The 23,372-nt window shown below is 46.4% G+C and overlaps 1 protein-coding gene across 1 annotated transcript in view; it reads right to left on the reverse strand.

The window, feature by feature from the left end:
• The window catches only part of LOC112862216 (solute carrier family 22 member 2), a 31,671-nt gene extending 16,036 nt beyond the window's left edge, over positions 1–15,635 (reverse strand). Inside the window, exons 1-5 of the mRNA XM_086708270.1 lie at positions 14,872–15,635; positions 12,923–13,026; positions 7,421–7,575; positions 4,866–5,034; positions 1,055–1,169 (exon numbers count right to left, since the gene is read on the reverse strand). Of these exons, the coding sequence (XP_086564396.1) occupies positions 1,055–1,169; positions 4,866–5,034; positions 7,421–7,575; positions 12,923–13,026; positions 14,872–15,282 (954 nt within the window). The 5' untranslated portion in view covers positions 15,283–15,635. The remainder of the gene's footprint in view (positions 1–1,054; positions 1,170–4,865; positions 5,035–7,420; positions 7,576–12,922; positions 13,027–14,871) is intronic.
• Between the last annotated feature and the right edge of the window lie 7,737 nt (positions 15,636–23,372).

Raw genomic sequence — 23,372 nt, forward strand, 5'->3', positions numbered from 1 at the left:
TTACCGCTCTTCTGTGAACCTGAACTTTGGCCAGAGTGACTCACGTGCTTTAATCCCTGACCAATTTCTGAAATGGCCTAAAACTTAATCAGTGCTTGGCTGGTCATCAGCGGAAAAGACTGTCTACCCAACCACCAGAAACCAGAGAAGAAGTGAAAAAAAAAAAAAGGGCTCTCAGGGGCGCCCGGGTGACTCAATCAGTTAAGCGTCTGACTCTTGATTTTGGCTGAGGTCACGGTCTCATGGTTCATGAGTTTGAGCCCCATGACAGGTTCTGTGAGACAGCACGGAACCTGCTTGTGATTCTCTCTCTCCCTCTCTCTCTGCCCCTCCCTCACACACTCTCAAAATAATACATAAAGAAACTCAAAAAAAAAAAAAAAAAGCCTCTGAGTCCCCAAATGCTCAACTCTAAAGTCATATAAATCGCAAATGCTTACAGGGAACCTATCTTAGATCCTCACACAGAGATGAATTACTCTTATTTTGACAGAGTTTTCCTATCAGCTTGATTTTCTCTGTTCTGTCCCACCAGGTAGAAAGGCTTAAGTTAAAGGTGATGAGGTCTCCTAGAGGCAAAACACGAAATGCAGAGAAAGTGGGCACCCCAGCCACTTGTTTTGTTTTGTTTTGTTTTGTTTTGCAGAAGGCAGGAGAGAGCTCACGATGTTTTGGGACATTTTCTATCCAAAATGCTTAAAATTCTAAGAAATTATTTGTATTTGAAGACTCTTGCCTCTGTGAGCCCCTCCCCCCTCCCCGATCTGGTAAGGAAGACATCAGGTAGTTGGGTACAAGTGGCCCACACAGCCTTGGGTGGCACACGATAGAAACTCCTCATTTGCCTTTCAGTGATTTTCAGTTTCCTTTTCCTTTTATGCTTTGGATCTATTTAGAATCCAATATATCACTGGGGACCATGAATCCGAGTACAACGGAAACATCCTGTTGCACATGGTGGGCCCCTTCTATGACTCCCCATTGAGAACACACGGCTTTACCAGGTTCTCCTTCGTCACCGTTCCATCATTTGATAGTTCAGCCGCTGGCTCACCTGAAGGGAGGTTGGCAGAGATTTTCCATTTTTCTTTGCGATGTGCTTAATGATCCTCATGGCTTTAGCATTTTTGTTCTGGGAGATCAGCCACCTTGGAGACTCAGGGATGCACCTAGGGAATAGCATAAGTGTTATCAGAGCTGTTCAGTGGGGGATGGGTGGAGGCCTTACTGAACCTTCTTCCCGCAGTGGTCATAGTCAAGTGTCTGCAAGTGAGGTTGGGGTGGATCTACAAAGGAAATAAAACTGTGCAGGGGCGGCACAGCAAAGGAAATCGACAAAAACAGAAAGCAGCCTACTGAATGGGAGAAAGCATTTGCAAATCATGTGCCAGGTTAAGAGGTTCATACCCCAAATATATAAAGAACTCATACAACTGAGTAGCAAAAAACCAGAAAATCTGATTTGGAAAATGGGCAGAGGATCCTAATAGACATTTTTCCAGAGAAGACACACAAATGGCCAACAGGTACATGAAAAGATGCGCAACATCACTAATCACCAGGGAAATAGAAATCAAAACCACGAGAGGATATCACTTCACATCTGTTAGGATGGCTAGTCTCAAAAAGACAAGCAATAAACTCTGACAAGGGTGTGGAGAAAGGGAAACCCTTATGCACTGTTGGTAGGAGCATAAACTGGAGCAGCCACTATGGAAAAGAGTGTGGAGTTCCTCAAAAAATTAAAAATAGAAAGCACAACATGGTCTAGCCATTCCACTTCTGGGTATTTATTAGAAGGAAACAAAAATACCAATTCAAAAAGGTATATGCACTCCTGTGTTTACTCCAGCAAGTCATGGAAACACCCTAAGTGCCCGGGGATGGATGAATGAATGGCTGAAGAAGATGTGGTGTATATTACACAATGAAATAGTATTCAGCCATAAATAAGAATGAAGTCTTGCCATCTGACAACATGGGTGGGCCTAGAGGGTATTACGCTAAGTGAAATAAGTCAGAGAAAGACAAACACCACATGATCTCACTTATATGTAGAATCCAAAACAAACAAACAGACCGAGCTCACAGATACAGAGCACAGATGGGTGGTTGCTGGCGGAGGACGTGGACAACATCGGGGCAGGGGGTCAGAAGGCACAAACTTCCAGTTACAAAAGAATTAGAAGCCCTGAGAATGCGACGTATGGCGCGGTGACTACGGTTAATAGAACTGTATTGCATGTTTGAAAGTTGCTGAGACAAGCCGTCTTCAAAGTTCTCTCACAAGAAAAGAATTTTTTAAAATTTTGCAGAGGCTACGTGGGTTTTTCCTCCCTCACACGCTGACTTGTGTTCAGCCTTGTGCAGGAGACTTTTGGGGCATCCTCTTCAGAGTCCCCGGTGGTCAACCGGATGCCCAGGCAGGAGGAGAGGCAGGTCAGCTGGGCTTTGCGAGTGCTGAGATCTGCCGGGTATGGGGACAGCGGAATGCAGTTCCCTCACGGGGGGAAACCAAATGTATCACATTTGACGCACAGGTTCAGCCCAGTCGCTCACACCCCCAGAAGCAGAGTCGGCCGAGCCAGGTGTCAAGCGAGCTGAAGGGTCAAGGAAGACCTGGGAGCCACGTCGGAGAAGACAGGAACCAGAAATGGCTAGCCTCCCAGTGGAACGTCTGGATGGATCCTCGGAGGCATACCCAGATAGGTACAGAGCTGCCCGGTAGAATAGAAATTAATTTTTTGAAGCTCTCAGTGCAGAATTAGGAACCCTGGGTAAACATGCCGGGAAGGTAAATTCCGGGTCAATGAGAAGTCTCTTGAAGACGAGCTTTGGGTTCTGCAGTGAAGTCGCTTGCTTGATGACAGAGTAAGAGCGAGAACAGTTTTCAAGCAGAGGCTGAATAATGATCCTCTGGGGGCATTGCTCTGGGGCTCCAGCCCTGGGCAGGAAGCTGTGCCAGAGGGCTTCTAATGTCACCTCACCTCTAAGAGCTGACAGCTACTGGGACACACATGCCAGTCCCACAGTGTCAGGTGAACAGCTGATCCCAACAAGCAGTGAAACGTGAAGGTTACAGAGACATGAGAGAAATGCCACTGGGCAGGGGACAGGGCCCCCCACTGGCCTTGGTCAGCCTGCATGGAGTCCCTCCTCTGGTGACCATCGCATCCCCTCCTCCCCTGTAGCCCACCCCCTACCCCTTCTAGCCATGGCACCGCCTCTGTCTTCTGTCCTGGCTCCTTGTCCTCAGCTAGGCTTTCAGAATTTAGTATATTTTTTTTGTGTTCTGCCCCATTCGCTTCCTCTCCGGGCTCTGCTCCTTTCCTCTGAGGGGCTGCCTCTATCCCCTACCCACCAACAGGGGGATTTTTCTTGAATTCCTGATCCTCAGGTTCAACCGCCCCTGGCCGTGTACACGTTGATGTCCTTTCCAGATGGATCTCAGATTCGGCGTGTCCAAAGCTCGCCCTCATCATCCCTCCTTTCAAACCCACCCCTCCTCCTGTACTCCTTATCTCAGCACGTGCAGACACAGAAGCCTCCACTCCACCCACGAGGCACTTCCTCTCCCTAAACCTTCCCATTTGGTCTCCACCAGGCTCTGTCCCTGCTCGCTGATGAAACTTATTTCCAGTTTTCTCCTCTTCATAGGCCACCACTTGTCTTAACTCAGGCTCTGTCTCTCTTGCAAGGATTATGGCGATAGTCCCTTACTTAACCTCTTTGCCTCCACTCTTCCCCCTAAACACCTGTTTTCTACTCTATATCTCCACTGATTTTCGATGATGTAGTCCCATCACGGAGGTCGCAGAATTGGAAGTAAATGAAATTTGATTCTATTGAGTAAAAATGGCAAGAAGCAACACATCAGAGGTGATCAGAACTTGGATGAGAGATGCACCTTTTCTGTGACGCTAAAGCATCAGGAGAACAAAACCGTTGAAAGATTTTTAGGCAGGAAGGGAACACGGTGGAACTAATTTTAGAAATGGAGTGTGAAACATGCATTGGAGGATATGGAAGAGCGAATGTCAAAGAAACCAGGGTGAGTCTATCGTGGGGGTGGCTTCAGAGATATAAAGGAGATAGAATGGATATGGGAGGGAGGTAAGGGTCCCTCTCAGAGTTTGACCGGATTTTGGAGGAGAGCCAGGCTTTCTGGAAAGGGTTGAGATGCTTAATTCTTAGGATGACTCTAGGAGGAACAGGTGACTACGTCCAGAAAGTGGTTTCTTGCTTGAGAGAGGGATTTGCACGATAACCTAACATCCCTCTTGTTTTATTTCAGGTAAACTCGCATTAGGAATTTCTGATAGTTTCTGCTGTTTCCACGGTTTCCCCGGCAGGTGTGACAAACAAGTTTCACATGTCCTGACGACTCTGACTGACATGGTCTGCCTGATCTGGGATAAAGACTGCTGGATTGATTGGAGATGTGTGCCTTGGGCAGGGATGTGGGAAGTGGTAACACTTGTAGGCTAAAGTCTCCTCTGAGCAGGGATGGAATGAGAATAGTAATATTGTCAACCTCTGCCAAGGGCATTATAGCCACTAAAAGTTAATTTAAACACCACATTAATAATGTAAAAAGATGTGAGTTATAAAACTCTTAAGCCCGAAGCAAAAGGACATTTGATTTCCAGAGGGCAAGACACGTTGAAGTTCATGGGGTTTTTTTGTTGTTTTTGTTTTGTTTTGTTTTGTTTTTATCCCTGAAACACTGACCTGGGCTTTCCATGAAGGGAAAGAGTGAAGGACACCTTGCAATACAGAAGGATGGTGTGCATTAAGGAGAGGTAGCCCTTTCAGGAAAACAAAATAGTTCAAGTTATTTCCTTTTTGGTTCCAAATGGACTTACCAGTAATAGAGCAAGAAGAAGACGTTGGGCAGGGAAACAGTGAGCTGGAGCCACCTCCAGTGAGGAAGCACGTATGCCACCCCCACCAGCGCCAGGAGCCCAACGGTGAAGGCCATTTGGTAAACGATGCCCACTGTTCTCCGATAGCTCAGCCCGACAAACTCTGTAACTGCAGAGAGAATCCAAACGGTCAACGCAAGTCAGTAGGACAGGGAGTTGGCCATCCAACTTCGGGGAAACTAGAGTGCCAGCCTCAAAAAAGAGTCCAAGTTCTAGAATGTTGTATACAACTTTCTGAATAATTTTAAGTGTTCTTTGGGACTGATTTTGTTATAATTTTGCTGTTGTAGTAATATAAGATCTTGTAATTCCACATTGGGTTGGGGTGGGGGGAGGCCTGCCAGTGTGAGCAAACTGTTTGATCGATAGAATAATTTCCAGGGAAAATGTGACTGGATTTCAGATACATGCAAAAAAAATGTTTTTTTGAAGCAATCCAAAGTTTTTATTTTTTTTAAGTTGTGTTTGCTTTTTTTTAAAACACTTTTTTAAAAGTTTATTTATTTTTAAGAGAGAGACAGAACATGAGCTGGGGAGGGGCAGAGAGAGAGAGGGACACAGAATCCGAAGCAGGCTCCAGGCTCTGAGCCATCAGCACAGAGCCTGATGCGGGGCTGGAACTCACAAATCCCGAGATCATGACCTGAGCCGAAGTCAGATGCTTAACTGACTGAGCCACCCAGGTGCCTCATGTGATTGCTTTTTTTTTTTTTTTACGTAACCCAGTTGTTTCTAATTGCAAAAGTTTGATCTAGAGTAGTAAGGCAGGGGTAATTTATGATGTGAATAAATGGATCAAGCACTGAATTGAGATTGTAAAGGATTCTTATGTAAATAAACATCTCTTATATGAGTTAAGTATTTTCTTGCCAATTCTAATAATGCATGTAAATGTCTTGGAAACCTAGCAGTGGGTTTCCCAACTGATTGGAGTCTGCTAGCATTGGCTTGCACGAACTGCTTTATAAATTTTCAGGGATTTTGCAACTTGGTCATTAAACCCATTAGCCTCAGTCATGGTGGGAGTATTTACAACTTAGATATCAGACAACTCCACAAATCAGGGCTCTTTATTTTCCAAGAGCCAGGTTGGCAGCATAGCTCTGCATGTGGCATACGAATCAGCTTTCCCCCATTCCATGGCTCCACCCTGACAGATGTATGAAGTCTGCAGGACATGGATTTAGGGGATAGTCATTTCGTTATCGCAAACACTCTAGAACTTCAATTCCAGATATTCCACGAGCCACAGACCTTTTGCTTTAAATGTTTAGGAATTGTATTCAAGACGTCAACTATTTATAAACCAAATATAAATGCGCCCCCAAAATATTTCTAGAAATTACTGCCAATTATCAAAAAGTATTTAAAACAGAGTTAAACAAAAGTCTGTAAGTGCTCAATAAATAGAAATATCTGCCTTTCAAAGTGGTTGCGGCCACGGAGAGGTCTGAGGGTGGTGGGGAGGGAAGAGGTCAAGCAGCAAGGTGTACCTCAAGGACATTCAGAGGGACTGGAGAAGAGATTAATGGGCAGAAGGCCGAAATTTAAATTTATACAATGAAATTACACATATTTCTACATATCATGTGTTCTAAAAACCAATTACTGGTTGAATAACTGTACATTAATTAATTCCTTCGTTGCCTGGGAATACGTTGGGGAGGTGCCTACCAAGACAGTAGCCTTCTGCATCTCACAGAGTTCCCCAAATTAACTTTACCAGGTGCAATTTTAAGCACACATATTCCAGCTCTTCGTATTCTAGTTCTCATGGTTAATGAGAGTTTTATGATGGTGATGGTTTGGATTTCAAAGCGCCCATTTCCCTTTGTATGGATGCTCTTTGAATGTAGCCAGGGGCAAGTAATGATGGCGTTAATCCCCCAGATCTAATTATGGTGCTAATTTTTCTCACTATGGCTTTAAAGGCGCTATGCTATTTATTGGGATTCAAGTATTCTCCCGGACTCCGTGGAGTTTAAGCATAACTGGCTACCAGTGTGTGGGATGAAATGATATTCCTGGTCAGACAAATGCCTGTCAAATCTAGATTGCCTACGGGGCTTATATTCTCCGTTTTCTTGTATATAAATTGAGGAGAACAGTGGTTTGCAAGAATCCATTTATGCAAAGCAGTGAAGTCCCTCATAAAGCTGACGTATGTCTCACCGTTGAATTTTCTTTATGTATAGACCTGGAGGGCTAGATTTTTCTCTGTATGTAACACCCCCGGGTATAGAAAGCTTTTTCCTAAAAAGTTATATTAGAATCTGGATGGTATGTTTACCCTCATTTCTGCCTTCATTGTTTTCTTTATAGAAAGAATGTAGACTGAGTTGCTGAAAAGATTTTAGAAATACTTCTGATAGAGAAAAAAAAAATCTCCCAACATTTTCTTGAAGCTGGGTCCGTTTTGGGGCCCAGCCCTTCCCTTCTCCTATGGATTTTGGCACAATGTCACTTAATTCTCCAAGCAGCAGCCACATTCTTACTCAGGATGTAGCCTATAAGCCAGCCTGCCTTGCTGACCAGCCCCTGGATCAAACGGAAAATTAACACCCAGGTATAGTTTGGGGAAATGGCCAGCAGGAGTCCTGATGCAGCATTTATGAGGATCGTAACCAGTAGGCAGAGCTTACGGCCAAACCTGCAAGGAGAGAAAATAGAATTAGATTAGATTCATGAAGGCTGTAGAAAATGCACAGAAGTTATGGAAGTCTCAAGAGGAGGTTGGCTCTGAATTAGGCAAACTCAGGAGACGCGGATTGATGCCCACCTAGGGAGGATCCCCGACTTTAGGTCAGTTTACTTTAGTACTTTTCCCCAGGGCACTCTGTGAAAATTCTATGCCTCATTCACCCCAGGGCCCCAGAACCTTCTCAGTCTCACACTGTGGAGGGTCTTCAGGCAGGGTGACTCTTCCAGGCCACCCAGGGGCCCATCTGGGTCTTCCATCATCCTATAAGCTGGGGCCTCTGCACCAACAGTCTCCACCAACTGCCCACCCCAGAGAGTTTTTCTTTCGGAAAAACAAAAATTTCAATACTGCCTTTGGACTTTGTGGTATTTGCATGTCTCCCCGGAAATGGTCTCTGGTGTCAGCTGGGGGGGCGGAGGGCCTTTGTCATGGAGTACCCCAGGTTAGCTTCTTCACGTTCTATCTGAGAGACTTGGGTTTTCATCAGCTTAGGGACCTGGAGAGGGTCCCAGGACACAGAGGAGGGGAAAACTTTGAAACCTGGTTGAATCTTGGCCTTACCAATTACTCCGATGTCTGTGTTAGTCAACCTTTCTGTTTCCTCAGCTGGAAAAGACCTGTCCTACCCAGTCGACAAGAGGGTTAAGTGAGATATTACAGGGAAAGAGCTAGAGACACTGGCTTCCTTTCCCCCCATGTCTTTCCTTCTGTGTGTCAAGCAGGCTGTCTGAGAGTTGACTTGGGGCAGAGCACTGCTAATTCATGTTGTCATCGCGTCCGCCTTGTTTTGTTCTAAGAATCATCCTAGTTGGCCGTTAATGGGTATTTTAAAGATTCTTCATAGAAGGCAATGTTTTAGTCAGTCTTTGCTTATCCACTGCAAACTCAAGTCACGGACTGTTTTATGTCATTCCTTTGCACATTTGATGGTGGCTGAATATTTTTTAATAGTTACTCTGCTCCTAGGCTACTACGTCCTAGCGACCATTTCAATACCAGCTGACCATTTGAAAATAATCCACGACATCCTTAACAATTATCGGGGAATGTTAATGTTTTAAATCGGAAATTGAAAGATCAAGCATTCTCATGAGTAATAAATGTAAACCGCTGAACTTCTTTCTTTTTTTTTTTTTTATGGTGACTTATTTATTTTGAGAGTGACAGAGCACGATCATGCATGAGCTGGGGATGGGCAGAGAGGGAGAGAGGGTGAGAGAAAATCCCAAGCAGGCTCCATGCTGCCAGCGCAGAGCCCGACGTGGGGCTCAGTGTCACAAACGGTGAGATCATGACCTGAGCTGAAATCAAGAGTTGGACGCTTAACCGAATGAGCCACCCAGGTGCCCCTAAACTGCTAAACTTCTTAAGACACTGTTGGGACCATTGATTTCTTAATTCTCAGCCAATGGTTCCCCACTGTAAATATCTGCCTCTTTGGCCTTTTATTCAAAGTCTTCCAAAATCCCATCTTGACAAAATGTGTTAGCCTTTCATCTCCCGTGTCCTCCTACCCACACCCCTTCCTTTACTCTGAAAGAGTCTTTAAACATTTGTTCAGGTGATAGCTCTTTAGCTTCCAAAGTTGACCTGGGCCTCCCATACTAGTCACGCTCCTGCAGATGGACAAAATCCTGTGGCTGATAAGAGGGAATATTTACCATTGGAAACTGAGAGCATGAAAACCTTCAGAAAATCAAATCTGTGATGCAGAAAAACTTCAGCGGGGGACACGTGCCAAATAAAGTCACGACGCCATTACAAAACTATGGCATGGTTGGGAGAAGTTTTGGAGATCTGGGATAGTGGTTTGGGACTTTTTCTGCCTGCAACACAACCACGTAAGTGGTTAAATGAAAAACAAAGAGCTGAAACAGGAGAGGGGGTGGATTCCAGTATTTCTGGCTTCATACGTATTTGACTACTTGTCACTCAGAATGTGGGCAGGGTCATCCGCATCGTGTAGGAGGGGTTAGAAATGCAGGCTCGGGGCTCACTCTAGGCCTGCTGGATCTGAATCAGAGTTTTAACAAGATTCCCAGCTGGTTTACATGAACATTAATGTCTGGGGGGCACTGCTTTCATTTCACCGAGCCTCAGGTTCCTCATCTGCAAACTGGGAATAACAAAATCATGTTTAAAAGGCTGTGATGAGTCTAAATGACCTATAACACATCAGTGTGCCCAGTACAGTGCCTGGCACATGGTCGGTAGCGGAGAACTTGTTTTGGAAGATTTCACATAGCTGGGTAAGTTTGACTATGACCCGTTGAGACTCTGATTCTGCTCTGATCTAGTCCCATCACGAAATATAGAGGAATGGGGGCTGGCTCTTGTTAGTTGGTCATTAGGATCTCAGAAAATTTGCAAGCTAATTGTTAAACACAGCCACTGTTAGAAATTAAATCCTACACTTAAAAATAAGGAAATTAGATTAAAAACAAGTGTAATAAATATGCAAAACATTGCTTCCTAATTACTCTACCGTGTTCGGCCATTATCTATGCTCATGAGATTATTCACCTCTGTCTGCTGTATCCGTACAGTGGAAATACCATACAATGGTGCCTATTTCCGGCCAACCCTGTGTCCAGTGACCCCACTTTGGTCGCTTGAAATGGACCACTGTGGGAGTACTTACACCAGGGAAATCAGCAAATTCTACACACCAGGCCTTTATCCCTCAGAAAGTCATTAAACATTTACAGGCATGCCACTAAATACAGAACTTACAACTACCCATCAGTAGAGCAAAAAATCTGGAATTGGTGAGAGATTACCCTTTTTTTTTTTTTTTTTTGCATCAGGTGATACTAAAAAATGTTCTTTAGGAGGTTTGAATGATGACGTAAGTTAGACATATTATTAAGGGCTTGTTTTCAAATTCTCTAACACATGCCCTTCCTTCATCAGCAAAGCTGACTTTCAGAAAGTTGACATGGTGTAAAACTCAGTATTCTTATGTGCAACCTTTTCATAATATCCTCCTGGTTTTCTTCTAAAAGATACCCTAATCAGCTGTTGGTTCATATCTTTAAAAAGCATCACAGAAGGCAATCGATTTTAGTAATGTTAGTTTAATCCGTAGCACGAAATGATTTTCCGTGAGATTTTGTACCATTGTATAGAATCTGAATATTGTTCAGAAAAAAGCATTAATTATGCAAAAGATAACTTGCTTTTTCTTTTTAATCCAATGGCTGTTGTGCTATTGCAGACTCTCACCCGCATATGCAAGTAGAACAGAAGAAGGGGCAATAAACAACAGAAATTCAGACAATTTAAGAAACATAAATGGGGGCGCCCAGCGGCTCAGTCGATTGGGTGTCTGACTCTTGATTTCAGCTCAGGTCATGATCTCAGGGTCATGAGACTGAGCCCCGTGTCGTTGGGTTCTTCATGGAGCATGGAGCCTACTTCAGATCCTCTCCCTCTCTCTCCCTCTTGCCCTCCCCAGCTTGTACTCTCTCTCTCTCTCTTTCAAGAAAAAAAAGGAAAAGAAATGGAGGTTTGTATATAGCTTTTTGGAGAAGAATAGTGAGTAATCAACTTTACATAGAAGATTTCAACAATAGGAGCAAAATAATGAGATGAGGTCATCCAAGAAGGTGGATAATTGACTCAGGGTTATAAATCAGGAATGCACTGTCAGTGGGGAATTATAACCTGTCTCCTTCTCTGTGAGTGGGGTGAGAATAATTAACTCATTTATTTAACCAGCTGAGACGTTCAGTCACCTATTTGCTCACTTCCATCCTGGCAGCTGAGTGTTAGTATCCCCACCTTATGGGAAGGAGGGAGTGGAGAGGGGGCAAGGAGGCAGGGGGGCGGACAGCCACACACTCTAGACCGTCCCTTGCCTGCAGCTCTCTTGACTTAAGGGCTCATCTCCAAACCATCGACCTATTGGTTGTGGGGCAATGAAAATAAAAGCAAATGACCTTCCTTTTTACCTCACCAGCCTCCCACACAAAGTTCCAGGAAGAACCTTTGAAGGAGGGCGGAGCAGACAGTTACTGAAGTGGAGCGATGGATGGACTGCCCTGTGGCTCAGCGGCCTCGACTGCCATCCCCTCTCCCTCCCGCCACCACAGTGGGCCCGGGCTGTGAACACGCAGATGCCCCTGGGAGGGGATGGATTAACTATTGTTACCAATCTTTAACTCATTTGCAAGTTTCCATCCAGCCTGACCATATAGCATCATCAAAGAAAATATTCTGTTTACATTTAATATAATACAGGTTTGGGTTTATCTCTACCACAGATCTAGTTGGGGAAAGCAATGAGCATAAAGCGTGTTTACCTAGATTATATGTATTTATTATATAGTTACATAGCACTAGCTCTGGTTATTCATGAGAATGATACTGTTCAAACACTGGAGCACAGTGCCTGGCACATGGAGAACACCCAATAAATAGTTGGTATTTCGAGTGCTCAAGTATCAACTATAAAGCAAATTTTTCTGTCCCTTTCTCTTTTGAGGACTCCGAAAAATATCTAATTGGCCATCAACCGAGTAAAAATGCATGTTAAAAGGCACTTTCAGCACAGTAAATCTGGGAGTGCAAAGTGATGGACATACAAAAGATACAGGCAGAGCTAGATTAGTACGACTCACTGAAAACTAGTTCCCTGAACCGGACCTCCTCAGAGGACCATCTGCTGTATGCTCCACACACACAGGTCTTTCCTCGTCTCTCTCCGGGAACACTGACATCGTGATAGTGGATATTTACCTCTGTCAGGGTAGACGGTCCCTGTGTCCCTTTTACCAGATTATAACCTAGGTTCCGTACCCACAATTACATCTGTCCCCAGGATCCCTATCAGGAATTCTGTGACCCAATGGGCTAGGCAAGGACAGCTGCAGGGCAGGTCTACACTGGCTTTGGGTCTATGAGAGGCAGGCAGAGGAGGGAGAGCTTAGGAGCCCTGATGGTTCATGAATGGGGACCTAGTGATGAGGCCAATGAACTGGGAATCACAAAAGGGGTCACATCATTTATTACTCTCCCTTCTAACCCTAGGCTTCTGGATAGTCCACGCGGAAAAACTGCTGCCCAATATAGAACATTCCTCTGTGACCCCAGGGACTTAGAAAACAGACACATCAACCATGGTTATCAAAGCAGTGGAAGACATCTCAAATTGTCAAGACGGCTGCCATGAGGCCAGGAAACTGTGGTCTGTGTGCTTTGGGAAAGGATGCTATTCAAGCAGGGGCAGGTGAATCCAAGTGTTTTCCGGACCTGCGGGACTATTTAAATTCCACCACATTTGTGTGACACCCACCTGTCTGCTATGTAGCCGATACCCACAGAACCGATAAAAAATCCTACATTCACAGCCGACTGAAACAGGTCCAGCATCCAGGAACTGGCACACACTAGGTTAAACTGCCGAGGGGCGAGAGGTTTCCCGGGTCAGGAGAGAAAACAAAATCCTGTTAGACACAGCTCAGCCCAGGGAACTCCTCGAATATTCCTTGCCTTGAGCTGATGTGGATGAATGGCAATAAACCAACTGGTTTTTTTTTTTTTTTTTTTTTTTGCTTATGTGAATTTTCCTTATACAACCAAGAGATTTGTCCCACGATCTATTTAGCCTTCCACCTAGAAGCATGTCATTAAGCCAAAATCCGTTGTTGGTGAAACCAGCTGAAATCAGGTAAGTACTCCATGTTGCTCCATTTTCCCTTTCTAATGTTGATACGAAAAAGCAAATGGGTGTGTAAGCTGGATGCCAACGCTGGCCCGAGGGAGCTGGGATATTCAGCATCTCTTTGCTGTCTCTTTAACAGTAGGGGAATCGGGGTCGGGGGGTGTCTGAGTCAGTTAAGCTTCCGACTCTTGATTTCAGCTCAGGTCATGATCTCACGGCTTGTGAGATCGAGCCCCGCATCGGGCTCCTTCTGACAGTATGGAGCTTGCTTGGGATTCTCTCTCCCCTGCCCCTGCTCATGCTCTCTCCCTCTCTCTCACAAAAATAGATAAATACACATTTAAAAAAATAGTAAGGGAATCTGGAATGTTTTCACAGCCTGCTACATTCGCTCTCATTTGGAACAAGAGGCAATGTTGAAGGAACAGGTGGAAATTTGGTTTCTAGAGTGAACTGTTAACTCTGTGGCCTTGGGCAAAATTTTTCTCTGTTCTGGGCCTCAGTTTTCTCATCTCTGTATGAAGGGATGAGATTAGCAACGTTGCAAAGCCTCTTGAAATTGTATGATGTTATATCTGTGATCTCTATCTACGGTTTCATGTAAGCATCGGACCATTTAAGAAAAGCTCCTGTACCGGGGAGCCTGGGTGCCTCAGTCGGTTGGGCCTCTGACTTCAGCTCAGGTCATGATCTCTTGGTCTGTGAGTTCGAGCCCCGCGTCGGGCTCTGTGCGGACAGCGCAGAGCCTGGAGCCTGCTTTGGATTCTGTGTCTCCCTCTCTCTGCCCCTCCCCTGCGCATGCCTCTGTCTCTGTCTCTCTCTCTCTCCCAAAAGCAAATAAACATTAAAGAAAATTTTTTTAATAAAAAAAAAAAAAAAAGAAAAGCTCCAGTACCTAAATGTCTGTTTATACAGAATGTCTTCACGTTACCCAAGCAGTCATTTTAAATTAAGCCAGGCAGCTGGCTTTCTCTGTATTTTCAGAATAAATGCACCCTCCCATTTTGGTTTGCCTCCAATAAAAGCAGGTCCCCATTTTTTTTTTTGTTTTCTCTGTATTTATTAAAAGGAGGCTCCACAATTAGATATTAATGTTGACTGTAGTTTTTAATAAAACAATAGTGCCATAGCAGAAACGTCAACCCCAGATGGTTTTTATGCAAACATTTTGAGCAAATCCAAGAGAAAAAAGCAGCTATCAAGAGAAAAATGTATCCTATCATGGTAAGGCACCGTTCAGGTGAGTTCCATGAACTTTCAGGCTCCAGAAAAAAGAGGCTTAAAAATTTTCCTTTTCCTGGAATTATGTCCAAGAATTCGGCTATGCTTTTCCTTGTTTCTTACCCCTGAAACTTACATAAACTGGAATCATTATTGCCAGAATTTGAAGTTTTAACTAATTCACTCATCCTCCAGACAAATAAGAGGCTCCATGTTCTTGTCGGAAATGAGGATTTTACAAGATCCTTTGAGCCCCCAAATCACGTCCAGACAGCGTAAGAACCAGGCCTTACTGGCTTCTCCCTTAAGAAAAGCCAGTGTATTGGCTCTCGCCTGCCCTGAGTCCTGCACTCACTCACCTCGGTCACGATGGACGAGCCGGGCGTATCGTACACCCAGCCGTGCCGACAGGGGCCCAGCGGCAGGTGGCTCCTGTTGGCCGCCAGGCCGGCCAGGGGGTCCGCGCAGCTGAGGGCGCTCTGGTTCCAGTCCACCTCGTAGCGGCGGCACTGGTGAGGGGACGCCTCGCCCGCGGCCCCCGGGCCCGGCGCTGTGTAGTTCAGCTCCTCTGCCAGGCTCCAGCCGCATCTCCGGCTCAGCTCGGCCACCCCGGGGCTCAGGCAGCGGTGATCCGGGGTGAAGGCCAGGAAGACGATGCCCACGTAGATGGGGGTGAACGCGGCCGAGAGCAGAGCTAAGAGAAAGAACGTCTGCTTCTGGAAGAAGTTAAATTCCCCTATGTGCTCTAGGATGTCATCCACAGTTGGCATTATTATCGGAGGCAGGAGTCCTGATGCTCTTCCCCGGGCTGGTGCGAGTGGCCCCGAGTGAGGCCGTGGCCGGCTCAGTTCAACTCTTATCCAAAAGTCAGAGGGTTGGAGGGAGTTTACTTTAGAATGAGACCAACCTTTGATCCAGACTTTTACTTGGTCAGGCTAATTTCCAACTGTGCCCTCCTCCAGCGGACACGTGTCCTGCCGCTCTCCCGAGGTGCCCTGAGCAAGAAACAGGGCCAGATGTTGTGTGTGTGGTAAGATCACTCCCCAAGAGCTTGCCTTACCTCACCCCAACCCCACAAACAAGCCCTCCTCTGTATCACCCAGGGAGAAATCGGAGAGCGTTCACGTATCACGGGCCTGTTAATCTTTCCCCGGTAGGCTAAGCGTCCGGGAAATTAATATATTCGTATCTCACCCACGCAGCCAACCTCCTCTCTAAGGTGCTACAGAGAACGCACACGCATTTGGCTTTGCTCGCCAGTGGGATGTGAATCATGGTATTGGGTCAGAGCTCTTGTCTGGATTCAGAGCGGTTTGCAGTTTCTACCACCGGCCTCAGTCTACAAACAACAGCGAGCGCACTGGGGATACATGCTTGTTTTGATTTCCCCCAGCCCCCCAGATTTTATAATTCTGCTTTTCAAAGAATGCCAACCTGGCATTCTTGTGTTTCAAGTGTCCTTCCCTTGACCCGTTTGTGGGGAAAAAATAAAATGTTCACCACACATACAGGTCACGTGTAAATGCAGGCAGGCAGGAATGTTTTTATTTTTCTTCTTTCGTCCGAGAGATTTCTGCCCGCGGTCAAGGATGCCTCTTTAGGTTGGTGTTGGGCGCATCCAAACACCAGACAAACAGTCAGTCCGTCTTTCCTGGTGTGCAAAAGGATCCTTCCTACAGCGTGAAGCTGCCCCATGGAGAAGGTGGCCTGTTGATATATCTGCATATGAAAACACCAGAAATTTAATCTCGCTTTCTTTCTTCCTTTTCTTCTGTTGACTAGTCAGTGGGTATGATAATGGTCCTAAAAGTAGTGGCTCATGAGGATCCTCCTCTCTCCTGCAGTTTTGAGCTTCTTGTTTTCTTGAAAAAGCAAGAAGCAGGTGCCTGTTGGGACCCTATCAGCCTCTGCTGCACCTGTGTTGGCTCACAGGGGTGCTCTGCTTGGTGCAGGGGTGCATCAGGCCGGGCGGGTCCCTACCGCTGTCCTCCTCAGTTTGCCCTTGGCCGCGTGAGTGGGTTCAGACCCTGCGGGACCAAGAGTTTGGGGGAGAATTTCGGGCATTAAAGTTATAATGACAAAGCCCATCGCAATTATCCCCACTGACTAGTCAATAGAAAACAAAACAAAACAAAAAAACCCAACGAGAAATGGATTACATTTGTGGTTGCATCGTGACTATCCGAGGCCAGAGGTAGGCGGTGGCGAACGGGGGTCTCACCTCCTGGGAAGCTGTGGCTCATTCTGCAGCCACCGTGGGTGCTGGGAAGCGTTTATGAGAGACGAGGCTGTGGGCCCACGAATCTGAGACACATTCCAGTTCATGCCTCAGGAGCTCCTGAGATGGAGAGAGTTTTCAAATACAAATGAAAAGTCGTTCATAAAATCAAGGTCAGATAAGTAATGCCAACCAGCAAAAAGATGAGATAGTGTCGAACAAGAAAAATATACTTTCAACTTTTGCTTCCAGGAAATATGGAGTAGATGTACTTTACTTTTTTCTTCCCACTCAGTACAACTAAGGCCCCTGGATAGTGTTTATAAAACAATTCTAAGAGACCGAACAGTGGAAATAGAGTCAGACTGGCTTGGGACATCCGGGCCCAGAGATACGGTGGGTGAGTTTTCTTCCGGGTTTTCTTTCCACTTCACGTAAGCCAGACTGGGTGCTGGAGAAGCCCGCCAGCCAAAAATACCAATAGAGGCAGGCACCCTGAGCCCCAGCAAAAGCCTGCTCTCTCTAGATTCCCAGGAATAAGTCAAAACTTTTTTTTATGAGCCCTGTGGACATCTCGTTCCTCTTTCATGTGTTTTGGTCGGTATCTTACTGACTTCAAATCATTTCCGTCTCTCCAAATGGTCTTGGAAGAATGTCCGAACGCCACGTGATGTAGCCTTCCTTCCAGAGTTGCTGTCTGCAATTCTGCAGGGTGATTTAGTCATCTGAACAAGTGTGCTGAGCACCTTGGACATTATTCCCTAGTTGGGAACAACTGGCAGGGACCAGCTGTCACCTAGACCAGCCTCAGACAAATGTGTGGATCCCTCAACAAGATCCTCAACCTCGGAGGCTGCCAGCTTCGCTGCCTGAAATTTCTAGTTACGGAAAGGTGCCATCTTAGTAATTCTGGTGTCTGTCCCTGTCCAACCTCTACCTACTGGACCTCGTTCTCCTCTCCGGATGACCAGAATGAGGACTTCTTCCTCTTTGAGGGGACACTCGTCACACGGTAGAGACCTGCACCACTGCTGAGGCCGACGTGAAGAGACTCAGGTGGTCTGTGGTTTCTCCTCAGAGTCAAACATGGCCAGCTGTGGCTTTGGTCTTAGCCCCGCGCCCTCCTCCTCCAGCCTCTTCTCCCAGGTGCCGATGACAGAAACCGGAGGTGGACTTACAGGGCGCCGCAGCCTGGGACCGAGAGCATGGCACGGAGTGGAGGAAGGAATGGAAGGGATGTTGTCTGCACGGGATCTGCTCCAGGTAGCCCTCGAGGGGCTGTGTTCGTACGACTTCTCTCCTGTCATCTGAACAACACCCCTGTGTGGTGGATGTGAATGCTTCTTTTTCACAGACGGGGATGCCGAGGATCAGAGCAGTTTAGGGACTTCCTCAGGGTCAGCTAGCCAGTAAGGATGGGTCAGAACCGGAGGTGAGGGTGTCCCTCGCTTCCCCTGCCTCCCGTCATTCACCAGAAATGCTGTGAGAGTGGGCTCCTTAAAAAGTGACCGAGGTCGTGAATCTTGACTCCAGTCCCAAGAACCCAGAGGTGGTCCTGACTGCCTCTTACTAGGACACCAGATCTTCATACCGGGAACAAGAGGGCACCAGGTGAGAAGCAAGATGAGTGTTGTTTGCCAAGGAGAAATGATGTTGAAATGCACCATGAATTACTTAAACAATCAGATAAGGAGAAGGTAAGACCTCAGATCACTTACAGCAACTGGTTGCCTGTCGTCCACACTTTCCCACGGGCTAGGAGCACAGGCACAAAGCCCACAGCACGGCTGCCGTAACACCCACCCTTGGCAGGTGACAGACCAGACTCCACAGCAAAGCCACAGGCAGCCGAGACACTGGACGAGAGAAACCACAGAGGGAGATGCGGGACCCAAGATAGAGCGAACTCAGAATTTACAATTTGAATCTGGTCTCTTGTGCACTTATCACTTCCCGTGGTGTTGGGGGGTTGCTTATATACTCACAAGTATGATAAGGGGCTAATCCGATCCTGTGGTGAATGATCATTTAATCCACATAATCTGATGATTATTACAATTAATATCGGCACTATTTCTCTATCTGTTATCAGGTTCTTTTGCAATGTAAATAATTATTGTCCCCAGGCTGCTAACTTCTGGAGGCACGGAGGAAGGCTGGTTGTGTCTACACTAACTTTCCCAGCTCTCCCCACGGGAGGACAGGGACTGGTTCAGGTGGGCGGTTAGACCCCTACTCGGCAACAAGCCAGGCATTGGGTCCTTGAAGGACGACAGGGCAGAGCCAGGTGACCCATCAGCAAGGGAGAGGAGGGTCTCTGGTCTTGTGTCGTGCAGGATGGCTTTAACACTAGATGTCTGATACAGTGAAAAAGCAAGACGTGGCCCTGGGTCAGTGCTGCCCCTCGGGTAAGTTGAAGTCCACTCGAGACAAGGATGACTGAAGACAGACTATCTCACGGTGATGCATGTTTTGTTTTCTCTCTGTGACTCACAGGGATAACGGCGGGAGGCCAGGTGGGGCCAGGAGGGGCGGGGCCACATAGACCGTGGTCCGGCCTTGCCTCAGGGCATCTGTGTCACCGGGGAAGGCTCCTAACTCGTGAACTGACTACTGTACCCAAGTCGGAGAGCTGATGTGCAGGAACACACGGGACTACCCTGTGTGGTTCACACTGGTCCATGGTGATTCACGAGACCTTCCTCACTCCGTCCCTCGCTTCTCCCTGTTCCCCTCCTCCTTGTCCCCCCACCCTATCTTGCACTTGCCGGGGTCTTCTGCAATTCCCTGCTGCCCATGTGCATCGCTGCCAGCTGGTTAGGCATCGGGTCCTGTGGCCAGCCATGGTGGCAAGAGATCCGCTTGACCCAGAACATCGGATGGAAAGGACCTCAGGCGACATCAGAATAGCACCACGCTTAAATTCCCCGCAGACATCTGTCCCAGATAGTCACACACAAATGCTTCCTAGGTCAGGTGAGCACAGTCCGTTGTTGGATGTCACAGATTGCTGGAAAGATCTCCCGCCTATTGTATCAGAACTTGTCTTCCAAAATCTCCCACACACTTGGACGTTGTTCTCCTTTTTTGGGGTCAGGTAGGTTAAGTTAAAACTTTCCTACACAGAACTCTAGATGTTGGAAGATGACTTTCTTTGTCCTTGGCCTCTTTTCAGGAGTAGACCCTCCCATTCTGCCGGGACAGGCGTTCAGTTGTCCCCACCCCCGGGGACAGCCCTGACGTGCAAGATGGCTTCTTTCTTCCCTTAACGGGCTGCATCCAGGACCCCACACAGCGCGCGGGTGGGGTGGTATGTGTGTGCCACACAGCCAGCTGGTTGCTTTCTAAGCATGGTTGGGGCCACGGCAGAGGAGGCCACTGCTTAATCAGCCCACTGTATTTACCTTCCTGCTGAGGCTGGAGGCCCAAGGGCTCGTGGCAGCTCCCTTGGAGCTCCCTTCAATAACGCCATCTTTTCCTTTGTTTACTGGTTCTCTTTTCCCTACGAAAGGATGGCTCTGTGCTTATTCCTTTTAAGCATGGAAGTCAGAGTCAGATGGGTGTGAGATCAGGAGGTCTTTGCCAGGAGGGGGAGGCTTGAGCGTCACGTTGCTGGTTCTAAGTCCCCTCCCTCCGGTAGCACCTTCTCTCTCCCATAATGTGTCTGCCTCCACACCCAGACTGGTAGCTGTCGGCCTGGCCTCTGCACTTTAAAATACAAGACACCCCGGGGGGCCTGGGTGGCTCAGTCGGTTAAGAGTCCGACTCTTCATTTCAGTTCAGGTCATGATCTCATGGTTCATGAGTTCAAGCCCCAGGTTGGGCTCTGGACAGTGCAGAGCCTGCTTGGGATTCTCTCCCTCCCCTCTCTCTCTGCCCCTAGTCTACTTGCTCTCTCTCTCTCAAAGTAAATAAACTTAAAAAAATAAAAATAACATACCATTTTATTTCTTATGTAAAATTAACTGCAGAGTATTGGGGCTTCAGTATCCAGAGCTCCTCGATTTAGCAGCTCAGCATGTCCAGTTCTGTTGGCCAAAGCAAACACCTGATTGGTATCCAAACACCATTTAAACTGTCGTGGGTGGTTACCTCTCCAAGAGCCAGGAAAGAGTGAACTTGGTTGGACTGCTTTCTTTGGAGAGATAGTGAATCCAGGTGGCATAGAAGGAACACCCTTTAAGTGTTACCTGGAGAACTATTGGAGACTGAGAAGAGAAGAATCGTTGAGATTTTAATTTCTATGGGGCGCTTGGGTGGCTCAGTTGTGAAGCGTCTGACTTCGCCTCAGGTTTGTGAGTTCGAGCCCTGCGTTGGGCTCTGTGCTGACAGCTGGGAGCCTGGAGCCTGCTTCTGATTCTGTATCTCCCTCTCTCTGCCCCTCCCTCTCTCTCTCTCTTTCAAAAATGAATAAACGTTAAGAAAAATTTTTTAAAGATTTTCATTTCCATAATTCTCAGCTTTTATTATTTTTTAAAATTTAGGATTAGTGACCAGTTTCTTCCTTGACCAAGTTATTGTTGCTTAAAACCAGTTATCAAAAGCACAGAGGATAACAGTGTTTACAACCTCTCATCTGCTTATGATGTGGCGCAGATGCACGAGGAAGGAGGGAAGGAGGGAAGGACAGAAAGAGGGAAGGAGGGAAGGAAGGATAGAAGGAGGGAAGGAAGGAAGGAAGGAGGGAGGGAAGGAAGGAGAAAAGGAGGGAGGGAAGGAAGGAGGAAAGGGGAGAGGAAAAGAGGGAGGGAAGGAGGCAGGAGACGACTGACAACTGGTACACTTCTTTTCTGCTTCTTTGTCCTTTCTTGCTTCCTCTGCCTGCAGCATCCTGATGCTCTTGCCTCCACTGTGGACCATGAAATTGAAGGTGAGGATGCCTGACCCCAAACCAAAGGGGACAAATTCCATGGTGGCTTTGTGGCATAGAGCCTCCCTGCAGGTAGTATGATGATTTCTTTTGGCTTTTTCATGAGAAAGTAACAAATGTCTATTTAAATCATTGTTAGTTTGGATCTGTGTTACCTTGCAGTGGAACCTAATATTTTTAAAAAACATTTATTTATTTTGGGGGGGGGACAGCACACGAGTAGGGGAGGGAGAGAGAGAGGAAGAGAAAGAATCCCAAGCAAGTTCCATGCTGTAAACCCTGAGCTCAACACGGGGCTCTATCCCGCAAACCATGAGATCATGACCTGAGCCAAAATCAAGAGTCGAACGCCTAACTGATGAGCCACCCAGGTGCCCTAGGAACCTAATCTTAACAGAAACTCCTATCACTTAGAAATTCCAGATGACTTGGCTACTCCTTTATCATGTAAATACCAATTCGGCGGCCCACAGTACAAACGGCCAATTGAGAAAAAAATTCTAAGCAGATATCAGAATAATTCATTATACAGTTGGGGCAATAAAATCAAATTCCACTGGATTTTGAAGTTATAGAAGTGATTTGCTGACCCCTAAATTAGAGATATAAAAGTCAGTGCCCGGCTTGGGGGCCAAAAGGAAACCAGTGATCATTGTGTGGTATAATGAAACATGTACTAGACTAGAAAAGAATCTGTACTTTGTCTTAGATGGGCTGTCTCACCCAGTTACTTTAAGCTAGTCAGTTAATGAGTCTCAATTTCCTCTTCCATAAATAGAAGAGAATGACCCAGATTCTCTAGGGTTCCTTTCGCATGCCATAATTTAAGGACTTTGAGATTTGCTGGTGGTAAATCCAGTCTGTTATGTCATGCACAGATAGACTCATAAAACTTATTATGCTAGAGATCTATCATCACAGCATAAATAGATGTAAACATTTCCCTCTTTCTCTCAGACTTCCACTTTAGCATAGGCAGAGCCAAGTTGGTTCGTGCGAGGCGTATGGTTTCTGAATCAACGGCCACCCACGTCCTCTTGGTTTCCTTGGATTATCAGCCTGTCTAATTAAGAGAAAAATGATCCAGCATATCACTGATATAATCACTTCCTCTAGAAATTCTTCATTTTTTTTTAAAGAAAGACAAATTCAACTGGAAGTCTAGGAAAGACCTGTGGACTTCCTGCTGAAACAAGCGACCATGGGAAGTTACCGAAGTGTTGTGTTTGTATCTGAGATTCCCTCAAGATCAGCTCTCAGAGTTTTAGTTTCTTTGATTCAGGAACAGCGAGAACAGAGAGCCTAAGGTCATAGTTTTCATAGGATTGGAAGTCACTTAAGGGACCAGCAAGCTGTATTTCATTTACCCAGAGCAAGCAAAAAAGGAATACGATGTGAAGCGTATAACTGAGATTTAAAGTTTTTAAAAATTTTACCTCTTTTCTTCATATTAATGGGTGACATAATTCATCCTTTAGGGAAAAGAATGAATTTGTTCTAAAAGCTAAAATGAACAAGTGTGGAAATGAACAAAAACCACCCAAATGAGAAGAAGCAAATGCTGTTTATTTGGCGCTTGGTGGAACAAGGGAGTCAGGCACCATCACTTGTGTTTCGGCAGAGACTCAAAGGCAGGCAGGGTGGGAAGCTTCTCAGGGAAGAAAGGAATGGCTTTGGGTGCGCGGTGACGGAGGCTGTGGGCACAGGGCTGCTGGGGGCAGCCGACGAGGAGGGGGGCATCCATGGGATTGCTTAGGGGCACAGAGTTGGCT

The sequence above is a fragment of the Puma concolor genome, chromosome B2 (assembly GCF_028749965.1).
Source record: "Puma concolor isolate L17-30 chromosome B2, mPumCon1.1.hap2, whole genome shotgun sequence".
Classification (NCBI taxonomy): Eukaryota; Metazoa; Chordata; class Mammalia; order Carnivora; family Felidae; genus Puma; species Puma concolor.